This window comes from Tachypleus tridentatus, chromosome 8, assembly GCF_004210375.1.
Source record: "Tachypleus tridentatus isolate NWPU-2018 chromosome 8, ASM421037v1, whole genome shotgun sequence".
Lineage (NCBI taxonomy): Eukaryota > Metazoa > Arthropoda > Merostomata > Xiphosura > Limulidae > Tachypleus > Tachypleus tridentatus.
Genome location: NC_134832.1, coordinates 152,852,114 through 152,876,107, shown reverse-complemented (window position 1 = coordinate 152,876,107; position 23,994 = coordinate 152,852,114). Strand labels below are relative to the sequence as shown.

The 23,994-nt window shown below is 33.9% G+C and overlaps 1 protein-coding gene across 1 annotated transcript in view; it reads right to left on the bottom strand.

Annotated features, from left to right (window-relative positions):
* Positions 1–21,964: 21,964 nt before the first annotated feature.
* The window catches only part of Idua (alpha-L-iduronidase), a 165,373-nt gene continuing 163,343 nt past the window's right edge, over positions 21,965–23,994 (bottom strand). The window contains 1 exon segment of the mRNA XM_076452166.1: positions 21,965–22,876. Within this exon segment, the coding sequence (XP_076308281.1) occupies positions 22,767–22,876 (110 nt within the window). The 3' untranslated portion in view covers positions 21,965–22,766.

Below are 23,994 nucleotides of genomic sequence, written 5' to 3'. Positions count from 1 at the left end.
AACACACCACTCAAGGTGTGAACCCAATTTGGTTGTGATAAACAATTAATTGTATTTAAACTTGATGATTGGAAAAGTGTAACAGGTAGTGGTAAAGTAAGGTGATAGACTAGTATGAACTCTGTGTCGAGTTGTTCATTTACGATAGCGGTTCTCTGTTTAAACTGAAATCAAGTGTCACAACAGGTAAACAAGAAGACTGGTGTTGGTTATACAAATTTTATTTTAATAAGTGAAGTGTGAATTGATTGTAATAATACAAGTTTAACAACAACATGTTTGCCAAAAGTGACAAAAGATTTGTACTCGTTTCTATGAGAACATTTCTAGTATTGACAAATACTCATAATCAATACCTGCAGAATATTCTAAATTGTGTGATTTAAAATCACCAGTGACCAGAGATGCTATAAAAAGGTTGGTAGCGTTTTACAACACTAATTAACTGTGGAAGAGAAGACGCCCATAAGACGAGACTTAGCTGAACTATTTGTTAAATATGTTCCAGATATAAATAAATCACCAACTAAGGTAGCACCTGGTGTTGTTAGTTTTAACCCAAAAGGCTACTTGGATATGAGGTTAAGGGTAAATCTAAAGTAAAGCTGAATTCACCACAGCTATTTAAAAATACTTTGAAATAACTGCTGTTTCTATGCCCACTGTGCCAACAAACTGGATGATCTGATTACAGGTATCATCTTGCTGATGAACGGCAGACAAATTTGTAATTTACTTTGCCAGAGGTTCGTGCAACCATTTCAACGTGTATGAGGTGGATCAGACGTCTTCCAGATCCTATATATTTAAAGTGCTTTAGAAGTAATAGCAATTGATTTTCAAGCTATGTATTATACACTAACTGGCTCTGTAGAGCATTATTCTGAAGTCGAGGAGAATAAGAAATTGCATGTCACCCTCTTGGAAATGACAGGACTATACCAGAAAATATACAAATATTACACAGGTGTCCACTTTAATGTGGTTACCAGAGCACACGCACCATGAAAGTACACATGCACTGCATTTTGTGTTGCTGGCACTATTTCCTGTAATATTTTTAGTCCATGTGTGATAAACTAATTTTACTGGAGAAAAATGAAATTCTTTTCATACTGATTATTTGCGTCTAATTGTTTGTATTGTTTATTAGGTTGGACTAAAGCGCACTCTGCGAAGTTTTGTTTGTAATTTATCATTTATTATCTAGTCCCCCGCGGTGAGTTTATGGATTTTCAACTCTAAAATTAGGGGTTCGATTCTCCTCGGTAGACACAGCAGATAGCTCGATGTGGCTCTGCTATAAGAAAAACAAACACTTTATCTTCCAGTAAAGGATGAGAGTGTATCGTGTGCATGTAACATGTTTACTGTTATTACTCAATAAGTGTCTAGGAAGACTGTTAACAGTGATTTTTATTTGATGTACAGTAAGAGATAAGTTATAATTTATCATAAAAAAATATGATATCTAACCCCCAAACAACTTTGCTGTAAAAAAGTGCTCCTAAGTAAAAGTTATTTGTTATACAAACAGCGACTAAACAATTTGTATCAAAATGTAAGCAGGACATTTAATAGTGATGGATACCTAGTTCAAAATTGCTTGCTAAAAACAAATTCTATAACTAGTTTAACATTATTTTGTTATCATGATTTTTACTAACAACAGATTCATTAGACAGGACTCGAAGTTTAATAATGAACAATAGGACGACTCAGGAACAACGAACATTTAACACGTGTGTGTTTAGTAACAAACATTTCATTCTTGAACGTCTCAGAATACATATATTCCATCTTCAGCAAGTTATATAGAACATTGTACATTATTATGTGCAGACGTATTATAAATTTTAAACATTCTATAAAAGTAATTATAATGCAGAATAAAAGTATGAAATAAATTAAGAGACAAACAAAGAATGAATAGAATAATACCACGATATTATACAAGTATTTATAACAAACTTAGTGAAGTTGTGTTATTATTTACATTTGGGAGTTCATTTATAACAGATAAACTTTATTTAATTAAAGTTCAGTATTTTATTATGTAGATGAGATGACTTTGAAATTCGTAATCAAGACAGAGTGGTTCGTATTTTCACGACGTGAATTGTAGTGTTTAGTAGATTTCATAGTTGTTTACCAGTTCTGCTTGACACTTCCATATTTTCACAGTGATAACTTGCTGGAAAATAAATAGTGAAATTAAGTTTGTTTATTTTCTTTTGACAGGATTATATAAAAAGTCGGAAAGATTCTGGATAATTCAATCCGTTTGTAAGATTAACTATTTTTTCCATTGCAGCGTGAAACTTCTAATAGGTGGTTCCTGCTAAACAGTATATGATAATAAATAAACATGTTCAGTTGTTTTGTATTTTCATCGTCTTTAGAAACACATCCAATTGTTATTTTGAAAATAGATACATAATTCGGTGAAGTACACTTCCATTACTTCCAAAACGAAGACAATCGTTAAGACAAATATGAATGAAATATTTATGACAAATGGATGATCTTCAAGGAAATTAAAATCATCAACAACATAACATAATGTTTAGAAACAACAAGGGATCTATTGGTCTATGTCGGCTGTTTCATTCTCTAAGCCAAACTAAAACTGTTAAAGAAAACAGTTTAAAGCCAGTCCTTATCATTCATATATGTATCAAGCTTTCTTTTAAACTCACTCGAATTTACTGCATCCACAACATTCAATGGCAACTCATTCCATGGGCCAATCAACCTATTTCAAAAACTGAAGGCAACTTCCATATTGCCTAAATCTATATTTGTGTCTCCTAGTTCTATAATTCTCACTTTTAAGTATGAAAAATTTGATGCATCAACATCAACAATTCATTTTACAATATTAACCACTTCAGTGATATCCCCTCTAACTCTTCTTGTTAGGAGTAAACAATTTTAAGAATCTTAACCTCTTCTAATATGACGACCCCTCCATCCCAGCTACCATTTTAGTAACCCTAAATAACCCTAATCTGAACCCTTTCCCAAAGTTAAATGCCTTTCCTAAGGTAAGAAGTCCAAAACGGAACACAGTACTATAAATGTGGCCTAACACGTGACCTATACAATGAAATTATAACCTCTTTAAAACTTAATACAATACTCTGTACCTAAGTTTCTATTTGCTTTATTACTAACAACAACACACTAATTGTGTTGACTGATTAACTACCACACCGAAATCTTTTTTTTTACATGACACTTAAAATTATTCCTATCTTATTTATATATATAATTCAGAATGTGGTTACTTACGTGCAATGTCTTACATTTATTTTAATTAAAACCCATCTGTCGTTTATTTGCTCAAATCAATAAATGATCTAATGGTTGTAAATCAGCAGCATCCTCTTCACAGCTGGCAACACTGAAGACCTTTATCATCATCTGTAAATGTAAGTAATTTATAGACCATTCCTTCATCTATGTCATTGGTGCAAATAAAAAGAGCAAATGAAGTAAACCACTTATAACATTAATTCCCTCTCTACTTTCTTACATCAAGTTACTCTTCTATTTAATTAATTAATTTATCCCACACACACATAGAAATTTGTTTCTTTACAAGCCTTTTATGTAGTACTTTGTCAAATGCTTTCTGAAAACCCAGAGAACCAAATATACACTCTTAATAACATAATAATTATATCTTCAATTCTACGTAATGTCGAATTTTTTTCTAAAAATGTTTATGCAAGGTAAAAGATTATAACAAATGGCTGATGTTAGTCAGTATTTGTTCTTTACTGTAAGAAAGAATATTTGGTTAAACTGATTGTGGTACATTTATAGCACTAAGAATTTATCCATCAAAGCTTGCTTCCAATTTCTTTGTAATATGTCTTTTTAAGTAATAACACTTTATTTTTACAGTACATAGATATAGTATGTCATTGTTATAGGAATCTTTCACCTAAAAACAACAAAAGAACCCCAGGCATTTTCTTCTAATGTTGTTTGTAGTTATTACAGTTGTTAGTCCTCTTGGTTTGTGGTTGTTACAGTTTCCATTCCTCTTGGTTTGTGGTTGTTACAGTTTCCATTCTTGGTTCGTGGTTGTTACAGTTTGTGGTCCTCTTGGTTTGTGGTTGTTACAGTTTGTGGTCCTCTTTGTTTGTGGTTGTTACAGTTTCCATTCTTGGTTCGTGGTTGTTACAGTTTGTGGTCCTCTTGGTTTGTGGTTGTTACAGTTTGTGGTCCTCTTTGTTTGTGGTTGTTACAGTTTGTGGTCCTCTTTGTTTGTGGTTGTTACAGTTTCTAGTTCTCTTGATTTGTGGTTGTTATAGTTTCCAATTTTCTTGGTCTAGTGCTAGAGAGAATCAAATGGCTTTTTACGATGTTTTGATTTTCCAACTAATGTAACTTTTTATTTATTCTGTCCACAAAAATGAAAGTAATCACGGATTTTTCGTTATTACATTTCGCAGGATTACTATAAAAGAAAATATCTGCCATTTGACAAGGGCTCAACTATTCACTTACGTTTTGATGACCAACAATTCGTTGTAGTTTTTCGTTGGTTGTGATCCGATAGGCAAACTTCGGTTATTATCGTCTATCAGTGGCATAATAACATCTGTGTGAGAAACTTTCGGCAAACATGTACCCTATATGTCGAAATCATGCTTTTTTATTTCTTTTTAACTTAACCAGTAGTTATTTTGATTTGTTTTTTAAGTTAATCAGTGGTTATTTTGATTTGTTTTTTAAATTAATCAGTGGTTATTTTGATTTGTTTTTTAAGTTAATCAGTGGTTATTTTGATTTGTTTTTTAAATTAATCAGTGGTTATTTTGATTTGTTTTTAAGTAAATCAGTAGTTATTTTGATTTGTTTTTTAAGTTAATCAGTGGTTATTTTGATTTGTTTTTTAAATTAATCAGTGGTTATTTTGATTTGTTTTTAAGTAAATCAGTAGTTATTTTGATTTGTTTTTTAAGTTAATCAGTGGTTATTTTGATTTGTTTTTAAGTAAATCAGTAGTTATTTTGATTTGTTTTTTAAGTTAACCAGTAGTTATTTTGATTTATTTTTAAGCAAATCAGTAGTTATTTTGATTTGTTTTTTAAGTTAATCAGTGGTTATTTTGATTTGTTTTTAAGTAAATCAGTAGTTATTTTGATTTGTTTTTTTAAGTTAACCAGTAGTTATTTTGATTTATTTTTAAGCAAATCAGTAGTTATTTTGATTTGTTTTTTAAGTTAACCAGTAGTTATTTTGATTTGTTTTCAAGTTAATCAGTGGTTATTTTGATTTATTTTTAAGTAAATAAGTGGTTATTTTGATTTGTTTTTAAGTTAACCTGTAGTTATTTTGATTTGTTTTAAGTTAATCCATAAGTATTTTAGTGAAGAAACACCAACAAAAATTATAAAATAAAATCAACTAAAGTTATTCGTATTTTGCGACACCAGACACCATGCAAACAATCTGTTGATGTAAACAGTAAATATATTATTGACAATAGTTTAAGCTGCTTTGGTATCATCCTTCTACAAATACTATTAAACTAATTTTATATGCATTTTATAATATAATACAAATCAGTAACTTATTTTTACACTTCCGCAGGTAGTAATTACCTTTTTATTTACATTAAGCTAAAAAAAAGGCCATTTATGATCAATTCGGTGAGAAAGGCCTCAAGGTTGGCGTTCCAGTGGCAGAGGAAGGCGAGGACTTTACAGAAGGCTATGTCTTCCATGGTGACCCGCACAGGAAGGCGAGGACTTTACAGAAGGCTCTGTCTTCCATGGTGACCAGCACAGAACCTTTAAAGAATTCTTTGGAGTGGATAACCCGTTTGCTGGTATTTCAACTCTTTCTTTCTTTCGAAATTTGATAAAATAATTACGTGTAATCATGATTAAGGAAGCCAAATTAAAGTAATAACAATGTAAATTAATAATAAATAAATCACTCTCTTCGATACTTTTATTCAATAGTAATATCTCTTTTCAAGTTTCAAATTTTCCTAATTGTTTTCATTCATATGATCCACATAAATACCAGTATCTTTTTTTATAGCTACAATTAATTATAACTAGAATTTACGTTTTTATTTGATTTAATGATCGAACTTCATCACATGTTATTGGGATTATGGTTGTGGAATAACAATAATTTGTAAAGTACCTGTATAAGAGACAAGATATTCTTATCGTTACCGTTTATCACAATGGATAAGATATTCTTATCGTTACCGTTTATCACAATGGATAAGATATTCTTATCATTACCGTTTATCACAATGGATAAGATATTCTTATCATTACCATTTATCACAATGGATAAGATATTCTTATCATTACCATTTATCACAGTGAATAATATATTCTTTTCATTACCGTTTATCACAATGGATAAGATATTCTTATCATTACCGTTTATCACAATGGATAAGATATTCTTATCATTACCATTTATCACAATGGATAAGATATTCTTATCATTACCATTTATCACAATGGATAAGATATTCATATCATTACCGTTTATCACAGTGGATAAGATATTCTTATCATTACCGTTTATCACAGTGGATAAGATATTCTTATCATTACCATTTATCGCAATGGATAAGATATTCTTATCATTACCGTTTATCACAGTGGATAAGATATTCTTATCATTACCATTTATCACAGTGGATAAGATATTCTTATCATTACCGTTTATCACAATGGATAAGATATTCTTATCATTACCATTTATCACAGTGGATAATATATTGTTATCATTACCGTTTATCACAATGGATAAGATATTCTTATCATTACCATTTATCACAATGGATAAGATATTCTTATCATTACCATTTATCACAATGGATAAGATATTCATATCATTACCGTTTATCACAGTGGATAAGATATTCTTATCATTACCATTTATCACAATGGATAAGATATTCTTATCATTACCATTTATCACAGTGGATAATATATTGTTATCATTACCGTTTATCACAATGGATAAGATATTCTTATCATTACCATTTATCACAATGGATAAGATATTCTTATCATTACCATTTATCACAATGGATAAGATATTCTTATCATTACCATTTATCACAGTGGATAAGATATTCTTATCATTACCATTTATCACAATGGATAAGATATTCTTATCATTACCATTTATCACAGTGGATAAGATATTCTTATCATTACCATTTATCACAGTGGATAAGATATTCTTATCATTACCATTTATCACAATGGATAAGATATTCTTATCATTACCATTTATCACAGTGGATAATATATTGTTATCATTACCGTTTATCACAATGGATAAGATATTCTTATCATTACCATTTATCACAATGGATAGGATATTCTTATCATTACCATTTATCACAATGGATAAGATATTCTTATCATTACCATTTATCACAGTGGATAAGATATTCTTATCATTACCGTTTATCACAGTGGATAAGATATTCTTATCATTACCATTTATCGCAATGGATAAGATATTCTTATCATTACCGTTTATCACAATGGATAAGATATTCTTATCATTACCATTTATCACAGTGGATAAGATATTCTTATCATTACATATATAACGGTTATCTGTCGCTTAGGATTTCTCTCAGAAAACTTACTCTGTGAAATATGTCCAGTTGGGCTTCTGGTACTTTCTCTGTCTTCATCTTCACCATTGTTGTTGTTTCTGTATAACATGTCACATAGTCGACTCTTGTCAGCATATATTGGTTGTCATGTCAGACAGAAGCCACTAACGGCCCAATAAAGTCCACAGCTGCTCTGCTGAACAGCTTTTCTATGAGAGACATCTTTCTTAATGGTACCTTGGTTACCTTTCGTTTAGCTATTGTCTTTTGACAGATGTCACACGATCTGCAGACTATACTCACATTTCAGATGATTCCTGGCCAATGAAAGTCACTGGTAATTCTGTGTGCTGTTTTCTTTGTTCCCAGGTGTCTTCCCACGAATGATTCATGAGCTAGCTTCATCACTTAAGTCCAGTATTCTGTTGGTATTATGATCTATTTAACTTCCCCAGTATAGCTACTTTGATAGATCTGGTGTAGCACTTCTTTCTGGTCCTCTGTTCTATAAGTATCTTCTTCCTTTATTTTGTGCTTGGCTTTCTCCTGGACAATGTACTAAAGTTTCTACAAAGAAGGGTCTTTCTTTGGTGCTTCCTTCACTTTCTTCATTAGGGGCTTGACATCTTGTTTGCAATTCTTTTCTTGAGCTCTAGTGGTGACCACACATGCTTCATCAATCTTCTTTCTACCTAGTTTCTTCAAATTTCTACTACCTGATATGTTTTCTATCACTAACTCGTGTATTGGTTCCTTGGTAAACATGGTCTCCTAGATAATGTGGAGTATCCATTTTTATTTTTGTTACGGGAAACTTTCTCACTCTCCCATCACACAGATGTACTTTGCATATTATCTGATCGTCATATAATAGACCTTCACTTTCCTGTCTCCATCATAGTCTTCACATATTGGCATAATATGGTGTTTTAGCATCTCTTGATATTTGTCACATGTTCACATCACTATTGCACTGTTGATTTAGTTGCTAATTTGAGCCAACCATAAACCATATGCTCACCAATCATTTTCTCTTGTATTGAATCTGATGAGCAGCATCCATAATCCCAGTAACTCTTTCCTTGTTTATTATCATTACTATCTTTGTAAATAGCTCCAGCTGTTTTGTGTTGAAGTTTCTGCTGTTGTTTTCCAGTAATGGACTTGCACTCCTTTATATATCCTCATATATACTGTTCTACCAGCATCATCATCTGGTATATGTCTTTTGGTGCTTTCTCTCTTTTTTTTTTTTTAAGAACTGATATGCCAGTTCATCACGTGATCATGAACTGTTCTTGCACTAATAGGTCTGTCAGTTCCTCAAAACTATTTTCACACCTCTCTTTGAAAAAATAAATTATTATTATTTTCTTTTCTACTGTTAGTCTTACTTTAACATATTAAACGTTAGGCTTATAACTATCGAACGAATTTTTCTTTGACCGCGACTTTTTTGTCATTTAATTACCCACATAGAGAGGGAATACACATCAAAACGGTTGGTTGGTTGATTTAGGGTTTTATGGCACAAAGCAGCTAGGCTATCTGCGCCAAACGTCCGGTAAAAAGGTAAAACTAAAGTAAATTTAGTAAAATTCATAAAAGGAGATGAAGGTAAAACAAAACATCACTTAAAACATAAACAGCATAAAACCAATGTTAAGAGAGAAACTACAGAAATAGAAGTTGTAAAGGACTTTCTGTAGCATAATGGTAATTATCATAACCTGCCAGGAAGACTAACAGGTAAGTACAAGAACCAGCGTCAGTCACCTGAAGTTGGCCTCTCCAGTCCTGGTTCCGAGTTATGTGTCATTATGGCTGTTATCAAAAAGTAAAGCAATGAAAGTTTTGAAAGACAGCAGCAAAATTGTAATAACAACTCGCCAGGACGATTAACGGATAGTTCAAACAGCAGCGTTAGTCACCTGAAGTTGGCCTTTCGAGTCCTGGTGTCGAGTGATTTAATGTTACGGCCATTTTATAATTTCAAATCGAACTAGAGAGATTGTGATTCTTAAAAGGGAACAATAAAAAAAGGTTTAATGAATAAATATAAAACACTTAAATGACATTAAAAAGATAAATGGCCGTTAAAAACTAAAAACTTTATCAAGGTGGACAGTGTCACCATCACCAATAACACTATCTAATGTTGTGGACAAACCTTGGGGCAGAACATGTATAAAATATTGCAGTCTTTGGGAGTCGTAACGATGGCAAGAAAGTAAAATGTGGCTTACTGTGATTTGAGTGTTACACAAACTACACATTGGTGCATCAGTTCAGATAAACTAAAACGATAAGTTAAAAAACTGTGACCAATGAGTAATGTAGTTAGAACAACCTTCTCTTTCCAATCCTTATGGAAGCAAGATGGCCAAAGTCCAATATGAGGGCTATATTTGGAAAAGCTTGTTTTCGCGTTGCTCACTCCAAGTCGACTGCCAGCTGGCACAGAGCCGTGCCTTGAATACAGGACGATAGTCCATGTATGGAAAAGGCACTGTGGTGATAGTGCCAGAGCAGATACATTTAGCTGCCGTGTCTACAAGCTCGTTCCCGCGAATACCAACGTGGCCTGGTATCCATAAAAACTGGATAGAAGTAGATGTTAATGAGAAATAGACCAGTCGGTTTTGAATATCAGCGAGAACAGGGTGTGAACCAACGAGAGGTGATTCCAGAGCCAGTAGAAAACTAGGCGAGTCAGTATAAATAGTGCAATTTGAATACTGCTTAGCTTCTATGTGATCCAGGGTAAGAGAAATGGCGTACAGTTCAGCAGTGAACACAGAAGGTCACATTTGGGGATTGTATGGGCTGACCAGTGGATAGTGCAGTGTTATCCAAGGACAGTCCCAATTCATACAACTGTGTCTAGATGCGAAGGCCAAAAGGAGCAATGGCAGACCGTCTGTTATGAAAAAAGTATGGCTCACCAGGGAATGAAAACACAACCCCAGGTGGGATGCTTTCGTAAGAACGAAGTTTCGAAGAATATAGTAAAGATAGTTGCAGACGGCGAAGGTTCAAAGAAGGTTCATGAGACTACATATCAACATTGAAATGAGGAGGTGCAGAAAGTCCCAGTGCAGAGCCGAAGTCGTTGATGATGAATGGGGTCCAGCATCTCTAAAGCCGAGGGTCTGGCAGAGCCATAGACCAGTGATCCATAGTCGAGTTTCGATCGACCACGTCCTTTTTCTTTACTGTCCTTATTCGAGGGAGGTCTATTGACCTTCATGGATCCTGCCCTGGGTCGATTGGGCAGGTCTTTGTTGTTGGAAGGGGATTCCAGTGACTGAGGACGCGAACGAATGACTGTTTTGCATCTTGGGGTGAAAGAGATGTATCCAAAGAAATGCCTGTACCTGGAACCAAAGGATGTGGATCTTGGAGTTTGTTGGAATGTGTGGGAAGAACAGAGATGGGTGTAAAAGTTGATTCATCAACTTTTTTAACCATTGAGGTCTAAAGGCTTTTCATTTGTTTTGAGAACAATTCTCTTGGAGATACAGAGAAATCTGCCTGCACTCCCACTGTAGTTGTGGAACGAAGTGCAGCAGCATATGTCCGAGATGAAGTGGTGGACAGCAATTTCCGAACCTCAGAATAAGTAATGTTATGAGTCGTTTTTAAATGCTGCACCTCTTTTTTCCTCCAACCATTTAGGGCAAGAATGAAAGTAGGAAGGGTGAAAACCATTGCAATTGACACAATGTAAGGGAACCACGACATTACGTGTTTGAGTGACAGAACCTCTGATACTGGAAACATCGGAGAGGGTTTGGAATGTACAGCGGTACCTTGCAATTAAGATAACCTGCCTTGATGGTGGCAGGTGCACGTGGTGATGTAAATGTCAAAACGAGGATATTTGTCGGCAGTGTAACTCCATCTCTGCAAGTGGAGATGTGCCTCACTGCAGAAACTCCTTGAGTGGAGAAACCAGCGAGAATCTCTGACTCAGGGATGTTCTTCAAATCCCTCTCAACAATAGCTCCTCGTGATGAATTCAAAGTAGCATGAGGTGTAACCTCAATAAGTATATCCCCAATTGCCTTTGAATTCAAGAGGAGTTCACTGTGTTGGAATGTGGATGTCTCCAGATCAAATCTTCTTTACTGACTTTGGAGAGCCAGCAAGTTCCTCCTCACCCTTCTGAATAAAAATGGTGACATTTGCACTAAAAGTTTCTATGAAAGAGAATATAGGATGAGAAAATGAGGTACAACTGGTGGTACAGATGTTGAAGATTGCTGATCAGAGTCTTCAAGACGTGGTCGTTTACCTATTGACTGTTTTTTCACAACTTTATTTAAATTTTTATGAGGAGGATCCACAGGAATAAAGAAAAGTTCGGTATCCACTGACCCCACCCACCATGGAGCCCTACGAGGGGACACACTATAACGTCAAGCAAGGACACTGCAGCAACGCCAGGGTTTCGTAAGCACTATACCCAAACATCAGCATCAGACACAATGTCCACAACACCCATTGAGAACTTCCAACACTGGTACTTGGTTGACTCTAGCCCAAGTGGACCAGCCGATTGACCCAAGAGGGGCCACCCAAAGGCCGCCTGTCTACAGGAATTCAAGGCCAAAGTGGTGTGTTAGGGTTGGACCCCTCAACCACCAGGATCCTCTCCTCCCCTTCACGGGTCGCCAAGTACGGCATACACGTGGATGTTTAGATTCCGGAGGAGGTAACCTGAAAGAATAGAACCTTCCCTGGGAGGTCTCCTCACCACGTACAGGAATCCACACCGAGGGGATAAAAACGATACAAAAACAAATGTATACATACCGACATCAAGAAAAGTAGTAACAAGAAAAAAATCGAAGTTAACATTGATTACTGTTGAATGAAACGTAGTACAAGGATATACCCCTGAATTCCATGTTCTACAAACTCATTAACTCTACTATATAAAAAAAGTAAAGCCCATCGAAATTACTTTCGTGAATACTTTAAAAATAACTTCTTTTTTAATCTATATGTAAACCTTATATGTGAAAGAGGAAGCTCACCTAAATTCCACCCAAGGTAATACATAATAATAAAGAAAATCAAGATTAGCTTAGATTGAACATTTAATATACCATTAAGAGCAAAGCAACAAATCAAAAGAAATAGAACATAAAGACATAGTTTACATAGCAGAAACGAATTATCCCATGTGAAGTTAATACATTCTGACGAAAAGTAAGGTCACTATCAGGCTAACTATCTTCATCATGTTGTGTTTATAGTCAATATTATTTCAAAACAATGCGCCTGTTCTGGTGATTGGCAGCAAATGTGTCTATAACAGTATCAATATCGAGTCGTTTTGCCCTGAAGGCATCCTTGTATGGCTCCAGCATGGTTGCAAGCTACAATAGCGTGGATACTTCCTGCCTCTTGTCTTTGGATATATCAGCAAGGTTGCTGGTGCGGTTGTTGCCACTGCTGTTGTGCAAGTATGTCTTGAGAAGCTTCAGACATGAGAAACATCTCTCACAGGCAGCTGAAGTGACAGACAGGGTTATAGCGATGCATTCAAGTTTGTGGAGATCCGTGAAGGCATTCTTGTATGGCTCCAGCATGGTTGCAAGCTCCAATGGTGTGAATACTTCCTGCCCCTTGTCTTTCTTCCTGGCAATTAGCCAGTTAACCTGGTGGACCTCACTGCAAGGTCATCCTCTGCCACACTATAATTTACTGCCATTCCTAAGTGTGCTTGCTTATCCAGAAACGTGGAGTGTTTGGGGTTAAATGCAGTTGCACCCATCAGAACATTGAAGGCATCAGAGGAGAATCTTCTCTTCAACTCATTGAGCATCCTGTCTATGACGGCATAGAAGGTGTGTCTCCTGGCATCTGGTGTTGGTTCATCTCTTTGGCCAGTACTAGATGCGATTATGAATTCGTCCAGATGTCTGGGGGCGGATCGCTGTCCACCTGGATGCACTGTTTCAGTGTGTATTCCCATTTTCTTACATATATCCTCAGCAGACTCTTCCAAGTCTTTCCATACTGCTTCAGTTCTCATTTATGAGAGACCAGAGATGACAGATTGTACTAGGTCCTTTGCAGGTCAGGTGACTGGAGGTGGTCTGATAGTTGTTTTGTCATCAGCAGTAGTTTTTCTATGGCCACTAGAGTGGTTACGAACTGCTGTTCTAGGAGGATGCACAGGCGCTTTGATTCAGTGGCTCTGCGGACATTGTCCCCCTCCACAAGATGCTTTAGGGTTGCCACAGTGGCAGGGAGGTTTCTTTTCACAGCCAGACAAGCAGCATGTTGGCAGGCCCATCTTGTGTGTGAAAGTCGCTTCAACTCTATGCGCTGGTTCAGGGGTTCAAGCTCCTTCTGTACCTTCAGAAATTCTTCATGCATAACCAATGCAAAGAAGAATTTCCACAACTTCTGAATTGTCACAAAGAACTCTGCTGCAGCCTGGACGTTGTGCACACAATCAATTAGCACAAGGTTGAGCCTGTTTGGATAGCATTGGACATGCACAGCCTGAGACACCTCTCTCCTGTACGCCACTGATGTGCCCTGACATGACTGCAGCTCCGTCATAGCACTGGCCAATGCAGGAATTATGGTCAATACCACATTTAGCCAGATTTTCTTGAGCAATGAATCTGCATCCAGACCCTCAGCAGCTGTGAAGTCCAGGAACTCCTCGTGAAGGATCTGTTGGTGGAGGTACCTTACCACAATGAACAGCTGTTCTTGTTTGCTCACATCCTTTGTTTCATCAACCATTAGAGCAAAATGCTCAGCTTCCATGACCTCTTTGCTGATGTCCTTCCTGATCATTCCACCTATGATGTCAAAGCAGTTTGTTTTGGATATCATGGTGCGTGTACTTGGCATTGCCAGGATCACTCAGCTTCTTCTTCACGATTTCATCTGAAATCATGTCAAGAAGTTCCAGGAAATTTCCCCTGTTATCTGACTGACTACCTTCCCTGTTATATCTCTGGACTTCATTCTCGCAGGCTGTGTAGAGCAGTGCATCTATCACGGCTCTTATGTAATGTCGGGTTTCCTCCACAGTTTTAGCAAGGCTTGCATCGAGAGCATGTTGAATCCTTGCACCGTTTGTTTTCTGCAATTTAAACTCTGCCCAAGCTTGCATGGCAAACTTGTGTCCTGTAGAATTATCATGGGACTTCAGTGATGTGGTCGCCTTTTTCCAGTTCCAGAAGCCTTCATGGGTGAAGGACTTCTTAGTTTCACTGAAGTGTGTGTGACTGAAAAGACGACATGCGAGGCAGAATGCAGCATCTTAGGTCACAGAGTATTCCAACTACGAGTGCTGATCACGCCAATTCTTGTTGAATGACCTTGACTGGCCACTGTATTCTGTGGCTGGGTATCTCTTCAAGTCTGGACAGGTAGGACCACCATCTGGAAGCTGGCTCAGGTCCTGGTGATAGTTTTTCACCCTGGGTGAGTGGTGCCCTCTTGTGGCAGGGATCCCGCATTAGTCATGTCCGCATTCTCACCATCATAATCACCACTGTCCACTTCACTTACACCACGTGTTTGTAGGACCATCTACTCGATGCCTCTTCTTGGGTAGTAGGTAGTGTTGGAATATCAACCCTATGTGAAGTATGACCGGTTTATGTTTATGTTTTGGTGGGTGATGTCTGACTCTTGTCTTGTGTGTTGGTGTCCTTGTTTGAAAACGAGTTGCTGATTTTGATTTCCTTTTATTAATCTAAACTGAGTGTGTGTTTCAGTGTGAGGCTGAGTACCATAGAGAGCGAGAGCCATGTAAACAAACATAACTTCCTTTTATACAGAGCGCGTGATCATCAAAGTTACCCCTGAGCCAGCTGACTGCTAGTACCACTTCTTACATCAAGTTGTGTTAGTTTATTTGAAACGAATTGGAATTTTTCTACTTATATTGGCATTAGGGGTTACAAAGGATATTCATTTTAAACATTGAAATCTAAGTAAAAAGATATGACATACAAATTATTGGGTCATTTCATGAATAAGGAACAAATAACAACTAAACATAGTTCAACATTACGAACAACTGCTCTGTGGCATTGAAATAACCAAATTATATTAATAGTACATGAACATATCCGTGAAATACTGTTAGAGAAAGTGTTTATCTTTTACCATATAGCACAAGTACTTAATTAGAGGGTAGTGATAATGTGAAATTACAAGGCTAATAAGGGAACACAAACACAGCTTTGATGGGGCATGTTGTAAAACTGTGGGCAGCTAATGGGAGTGAGCAGGGGGTGTGGCGTGCGGCTGGCATCTAGATCTAGATCGGGCTGAGCCGATTGTTAGCTGTACGCAGAGTGCACACCATGGTCAGCGGCTCGGTGATCATACGCTTAAGGTGTTTGGGGTGGGAATCGCTCACTCCAACAAAGCAAACCCGCGGCCTGGATATTGAATGGCCATAGTAGCACCAAAACAAAATGTCTGAATTTCAGTTGACCTTCACAGAAAGACTGGTTTCTTCACATTATTCATACAGGTCAAACTGTGATATTGTTCTTATTATCATAAGTGTGACAAGCACCTGTTACAATAATGTAACTACTACATTACATTAAATTAGGCACTTCTAAATAGTCCAATGACAATTTCAAAATTCATTCATGAATTGTTTAGAAATATTATTTGGTCAGTTAACATGTAAGGTTATTATCTAATCTAAGTATAACATTATTTTGATTGTAAATCACAATTTTAAGTGTATGCCACAATCATCAGTACAATTTGGATGGCTGATACACAATGCAAAATGACCTCACAGAGGACACAACACCGGCTAAATGCTTCATAGTTTTGACCTATACCCAATACACTTATACATGCATGCTATGTTTTACTTTTCAATAAAAGATAAATTAAATTAATGGGTAAATACTTGTGAAACCTTTGGTTTATCAAGTAAAATCCCTGATAATCTGTTGTAACTTGAAATCAACGTGGTTGTCTAATCTTCGTCAAAGCTCAAGATAGAATGGCATTACACAGGGAGCGGCAATATAGCGCATGAGTTTCAGTGCATTCAGTACGTTGCTATGGGACGCATGACACATACTTCCCTCTTAATGAAGACGTTGACTTCTACAGATCTATGTCTCTTTGATGTTAATTGTTAAGGAACAACGACGATTGTGTTTTACATATTTTATGAATATATGTAGGTAACAATATTGGGGGGTCTGAGGGGGAATTGGCTCATTGGGGGACTTAAGCCCCCAAACCCTCCTTGGTGCCACCACTGTTTAACCTAGCTTTAAAATATCATAACAAATGAATAAAATAATTTTTATCTCTAGCTGTTGTCTGCCCGCTTCAAGAAATCTTTATTCTTGACATTAGTTTAGTGTATTGCATGCGACGTTCGATAGTCTCAACATCCATGAATTATAAACATTACTTCTGCTCTTAACTCTCTTATTATCAAATAACTAAAGAATCATAAAATATCAACTTATAAAATAAATTAAGTAGCATTACGTTCCTAAACAGTTTTATATTATGGCATAGTGAATAGTGTTGTAGGTTGGAATTGTTTGACAGGTGTAGAAAGTGATGTGGCTGGATTTCTGCTCCTGTATGTGAGTATACTATACCCATAAATAATGTTTCAATGTCAGAGTAATAATGATGAAAACAGATTTCTTTATTATGGTATGACTAGTAAAACAGTTTAATTTTTGTTATATAAAGTAAACGTGCACAGAATTTGTATTTGCATGAGCTGTGTTTGGTTTTACTAAACTGTATTATTAATTTGGCATCACACATAATGTCCTGTATGCTAAACTGATATCTAACAATTAATTAGAATATTACAAAAAGGTCAAACATTAAATATATACATCAAGAGTTCGAAAAGCTTTTTGTTAAAAAATTTTATATCAACACAGTACGAATTGTTTTTCATGGATCTTTAAGAATTATCAAGCAGTTAATAAAACAAACTACACAGTAAAGCACATATATATTTATATTATATATAAACAACAATTACACTTGGTATAATGTCCACTTTGCTAGATAGTGGGCAATCCAGTTACAGAGTAGTTGGATAATAAATTTATGTCAGCACAGTTTATAAAGGAAAATATTAAGTTGATTCTTTAAGTCTTTGGACCAGTTGTAATCAACTGTTTACATCTTCCAAGTCAGTATTAATAAGTTGAGAACTAATACAAGTTGTAAAGTATCTAAAGACCTGATCATAGGACTGTGGCTATCTTTACATGTTTTGTTCTTCTTATAGTTATCACAGAAGCAGAATTCTTCAGTTTAAAAATACCAGGCCCTCCTTCCTTACTATAATTTATTCTATTATATAAGTAATAAATAAGGTAAAGGTCAACTAGATAAAAAAGGCAGGCAAGGTATTAAAACAGTTATTTAAAGTCCTTCTGTCTAATTAAAAATGATTCTTGTGAGAGAGAAAATGCAGGTGAATAAAATCTGTTGGTATGGAAATTGTGTGGATTTAAAGAAATGTGTGGCTCTTTGATGCCACTGTAGAGTGTAGTCAAACAAATAAGATATGCTAGAAATAGTTCTGAACATGATGACATCTATACTTCCAGGTTTCACGAATATGATAAAACACTTTCCGAGATTAAAATCCGTTGTAGTGTAAAAGTATTAACCCTTATTTAGCTGCGAGTTCATTCCAACTTCTTTTAAGGTTAAATGAGAAACATACTCAACAAAGTATAATAAATTAACTGAAACTACAGTGTAATAATAATATGATTTAATCTGTAAAATAACTTTTCTATAACCATGTTGGACACAATCATCCAATCTAACTCCCTTATATCCATTTAATGAGAGAGCCTAACTAATCCCAGGTAATATCAGTCATTTATATGATGTATTCCATAAGTTATTCATTGATTTTTAAACAGCTAATGAATCTCTTGACAAAATGGAACCAAGAGTTTATAGCCATATTAAGTAACCTAGAACAAAACTGATGGATTTCCTCATGAAATGAATCTAAGGGTTTATAGCCATATCTAGTAACCCCTAATAAGAACCTAATGGATCTCCTGATGAAACAGAACCAAGAGTTTATAGCCATATCAAGTAACCTAATAAGAACCTGATGGATCTCCTGATGAAACAAAATTAAGGGTTCATAGCCAAATCAAGTAACAGTGTGAATCTATTTAGTTTGTAGCCTTGTATTCACAAACAAACCAACAACGGTAGTATTAATTGTTTGTCTAGCATCTGGTAGAAATGTCTTTTGACTGTTATTAAGAAACAGTATTTTAAAACATTCTCATAATCATTGAAATAATGGTAACAGGTTTCCTGTAAGTTGTTCTTGGAATGCTTTGTATTAAATACTCTTCAAGCTCTCTTTTATATTGGAAATCTCTGATTCAAAGAAAAGAACTGGCTAATACACATACATGAGACAGAACTCCTAATAACTTTAGTAGAAATAGCATCAGGACCATAAGACGTATTAAAACTTATTTGACAGTTTTTCATAATTTCTTAAATTGTGCTAAACACCTCAGTAAAGAGTTGTTATTTTCATCATATAATCTCACATGGCTGAATTTCTTAATTTTTAACATTCAGAAAACTAAGCAGGTGCAACATTGTATCAACACTGTCTGTCAAATTACTCTGTTTTTATTCAAAATATTGGATTCCTTCCATCCATGCCAACTCTGATCACAATGTTCTATTTTCACAAAAAAGTTGGATTCCCTCCATTCATGCTAGCTCTGACCACAAGGTTCTGTTTTAATAAAAATATTGGATTCCTCCATCCATGCCAGCTCTGATCACACTGTTCTGTTTTAAACAAAAAGTTGGATTCCCTCCATCCATGCCAGCTCTGATTACAATATTTGGTTTTAAACAAAGAGTTGGATTCCCTCCATCCATGCCAGCTCTGATCACACTGTTCTGTTTTAAACAAAAAGTTGGATTCCCTCCATCCATGCCAGCTCTGATCACACTGTTCTGTTTTAAACAAAAAGTTGGATTCCCTCCATCCATGCCAGCTCTGATCACACTGTTCTGTTTTAAACAAAAAGTTGGATTCCCTCCATCCATGCCAGCTCTGATTTCAATATTTGGTTTTAAACAAAAAGTTGGATTCCTCCATCCATGCCAGCTCTGATCACACTGTTCTATTTTAAACAAAAAGTTGGATTCCCTCCATCCATGCCAGCTCTGATCACACTGTTCTGTTTTAAACAAAAAGTTGGATTCCTCCACCCATGCCAGCTCTGATCACAATATTTGGTTTTAATAAAAAAATTGTATTCTCATTACCCATGCCAGCTCTGATTACACTGTTCTGTTTTAATGAAACAGTTGGATTCTCTCCATCCATGCCAAGGTTACTCTAAAAGTGAGCTAAAGACCATATGTGAAATATATGAAAATAATTTACAAAACAGTAATGTGTGTAAATAAACTAACAGGATTCTGTACACAAGAAACACTAACTTGTTTAATAGTGTTAAACAATATATTCAACATATGTGACACTAACCTGTTTAATAGAGTGTTAAACAATAAATTCTACACAGCTGACACCAGCCCATTTAATGGAGTGTAAAAGAATAAATTAACATAACATCCAAAACTGTAAACAAATTCAGTGAAATATTTATGACAAAGCATATACTGTACAAAACATGATTATTTGTTGTTGAAAACATAGTATCTCATACATACTTTTGGCAATATAATATCTCAGTTAATTAAAGTTCAACAATAACAGGTTATAATTAAAATATAATGAAACACATATGGTGACACTATGAAACACAGGGTCCATGACAAAACAGGTGATATTTGTATGTACTAAAAAAATAACAAAAGTACTGCATAGCAATCTTATGTAAAATATACATAATAAAAGAAAGTACTGCATAGCAATCTTATGTAAAATCTACATAATAAAGAAAGTACTGCATAGCAATCTTATGTAAAATCTACATAATAAAAGAAAGTACTGTATAGTAATCTTATGTAAAATCTACATAATAAAAGAAAGTACTGTATAGCAATCTTATGTAAGATATACATAATAAAAGAAAGTACTGTATAGCAATCTTATGTAAAATATACATAATAAAAGAAAGTACTGTATAGCAATCTTATGTAAGATATACATAATAAAAGAAAGTACTGTATAGTAATCTTATGTAAAATCTACATAATAAAAGAAAGTACTGTATAGCAATCTTATGTGAAATATACATAATAAAAGAAAGTACTGTATAGCAATCTTATGTAAGATATACATAATAAAAGAAAGTACTTATAGCAATCTTATGTAAAATCTACATAATAAAAGAAAGTACTGTATAGCAATCTTATGTAAGATATACATAATAAAAGAAAGTACTGTATAGTAATCTTATGTAAAATCTACATAATAAAAGAAAGTACTGTATAGCAATCTTATGTAAAATATACATAATAAAAGAAAGTACTGTATAGCAATCTTATGTAAAATATACATAATAAAAGAAAGTACTGTATAGCAATCTTATGTGAAATATACATAATAAAAGAAAGTACTGTATAGCAATCTTATGTAAAATATTCATAATAAAAGAAAGTACTGTATAGCAATCTTATGTAAAATATACATAATAAAAGAAAGTACTGTATAGCAATCTTATGTAAGATATGCATAATAAAAGAAAGTACTGTATAGCAATCTTATGTGAAATATACATAATAAAAGAAAGTACTGTATAGCAATCTTATGTAAAATATGCATAATAAAAGAAAGTACTTTATAGCAATCTTATGTAAAATATGCATAATAAAAGAAAGTACTGTATAGCAATCTTATGTAAGATATGCATAATAAAAGAAAGTACTGTATAGCAATCTTATGTAAGATATATACATATAAAAGAAAGTACTTATAGCAATCTTATGTAAAATCTACATAATAAAAGAAAGTACTGTATAGCAATCTTATGTGAAATATACATAATAAAAGAAAGTACTGTATAGCAATCTTATGTAAAATATTCATAATAAAAGAAAGTACTGTATAGCAATCTTATGTAAAATATACATAATAAAAGAAAGTACTGTATAGCAATCTTATGTAAGATATGCATAATAAAAGAAAGTACTGTATAGCAATCTTATGTGAAATATACATAATAAAAGAAAGTACTGTATAGCAATCCATGTAAAATATGCATAATAAAAGAAAGTACTTTATAGCAATCTTATGTAAAATATGCATAATAAAAGAAAGTACTGTATAGCAATCTTATGTAAGATATGCATAATAAAAGAAAGTACTGTATAGCAATCTTATGTAAGATATACATAATAAAAGAAAGTACTTATAGCAATCTTATGTAAAATCTACATAATAAAAGAAAGTACTGTATAGCAATCTTATGTGAAATATACATAATAAAAGAAAGTACTGTATAGCAATCTTATGTAAAATATTCATAATAAAAGAAAGTACTGTATAGCAATCTTATGTAAAATATACATAATAAAAGAAAGTACTGTATAGCAATCTTATGTAAGATATGCATAATAAAAGAAAGTACTTTATAGCAATCTTATGTAAAATATGCATAATAAAAGAAAGTACTGTATAGCAATCTTATGTAAGATATGCATAATAAAAGAAAGTACTGTATAGCAATCTTATGTAAGATATACATAATAAAAGAAAGTACTGTATAGCAATCTTATGTAAAATATACATAATAAAAGAAAGTACTGTATAGCAATCTTATGTAAGATATACATAATAAAAGAAAGTACTGTATAGCAATCTTATGTAAAATATACATAATAAAAGAAAGTACTGTATAGCAATCTTATGTAAGATATACATAATAAAAGAAAGTACTGTATAGTAATCTTATGTAAAATATGCATAATAAAAGAAAGTACTGTATAGCAATCTTATGTAAGATATACATAATAAAAGAAAGTACTGTATAGCAATCTTATGTAAGATATACATAATAAAAGAAAGTACTTATAGCAATCTTATGTAAAATATACATAATAAAAGAAAGTACTGTATAGCAATCTTATGTAAAATATACATAATAAAAGAAAGTACTGTATAGCAATCTTATGTAAGATATACATAATACACTGGATGAGAAAAATGTCCCTTTTGGTCCCAAAAGTCCACAGCTCTCACTCTGTATAGTCCAGTAACTGAACAAGTTCTCCAAACATCTGCAGACACAGAAGGAGTTAAATATTTTCATTTTTACTTATTATGTTTGTTATTGTAATGTCAGCATACACACAATAACCATTTAATAACTGCTATTAAATTTTTGGTTTCATACTCTTCTTAACATAGATATTTATAAATTATGTTTCAATAAATAATAGGGCTACAAAAATTTAATAAAATATTACTAATTCTTTGATGTCTAAGTACTAACTTTATAATTGTGTTATACATCATCACTTAGCAACAGAACTATCACAATACTGTTGTTAGGCCAATAATGTTGTTTATGTTGAATGCATAATGTATGTGTAAATTTGTAGTTTATTTTTGTTTTCTCTGCTTTTAATATCTTCATTGATATAAAACAGTTTACTTCAGAACTTTTTCTTAAGTTAGTGTTGTAAAGTTTGCAGTCAGTCAAACAAACAACTATATTACTATTCTTGACAAATATGAGAACTTAGTTAAGGATGTAGAAGAGATCAGGAGAAAGTGTTCCCCGTTATCTAACACAATTATTAGTGGTTGTGTAAAAGAAAATTCTTGCACAATGAAATGACATTGTTTGTGACATAAATAATCAGTTACTGTAAAAGGTTCCGAGAGAGAAGTTAACCTACAACTAAACTGTCAGTGTTCCAATTACAGTTGATGTTGTAATTTAACCAACTGAATTCTCTTGAACTGCCAGAGGCACTAGGCCACATTAAAGGTTGGTTCACCAGTAATGTTGTTGACAAATTTTTACTCTCTAGAATTGTGTAATTTCACAACTTTATTTGATAAGACTTTACTGCCACATGTTAATGAAGTGTTAATTGTAGATAGAACATTCTGACTTTCTAGAACAGTTAAAATATATATAAGACTGCTAAATACAACACAAAGAATGCTACAAGGGTAAACCTCTAAGTTAAAAATTTGCTATCATTCCTAATCACTGACTTTCAACAGCAATATTTCAAGCTCAATGTCACTGTACTAATATAATAGTGTGTCTCTCAATGTCACTGTACCAATATAATAGTGTGTCTCTCAATGTCACTGTACTGATATAATAGTGTGTCTCTCAATGTCACTGTACTGATATAATAGTGTGTCTCAATGTTACTGT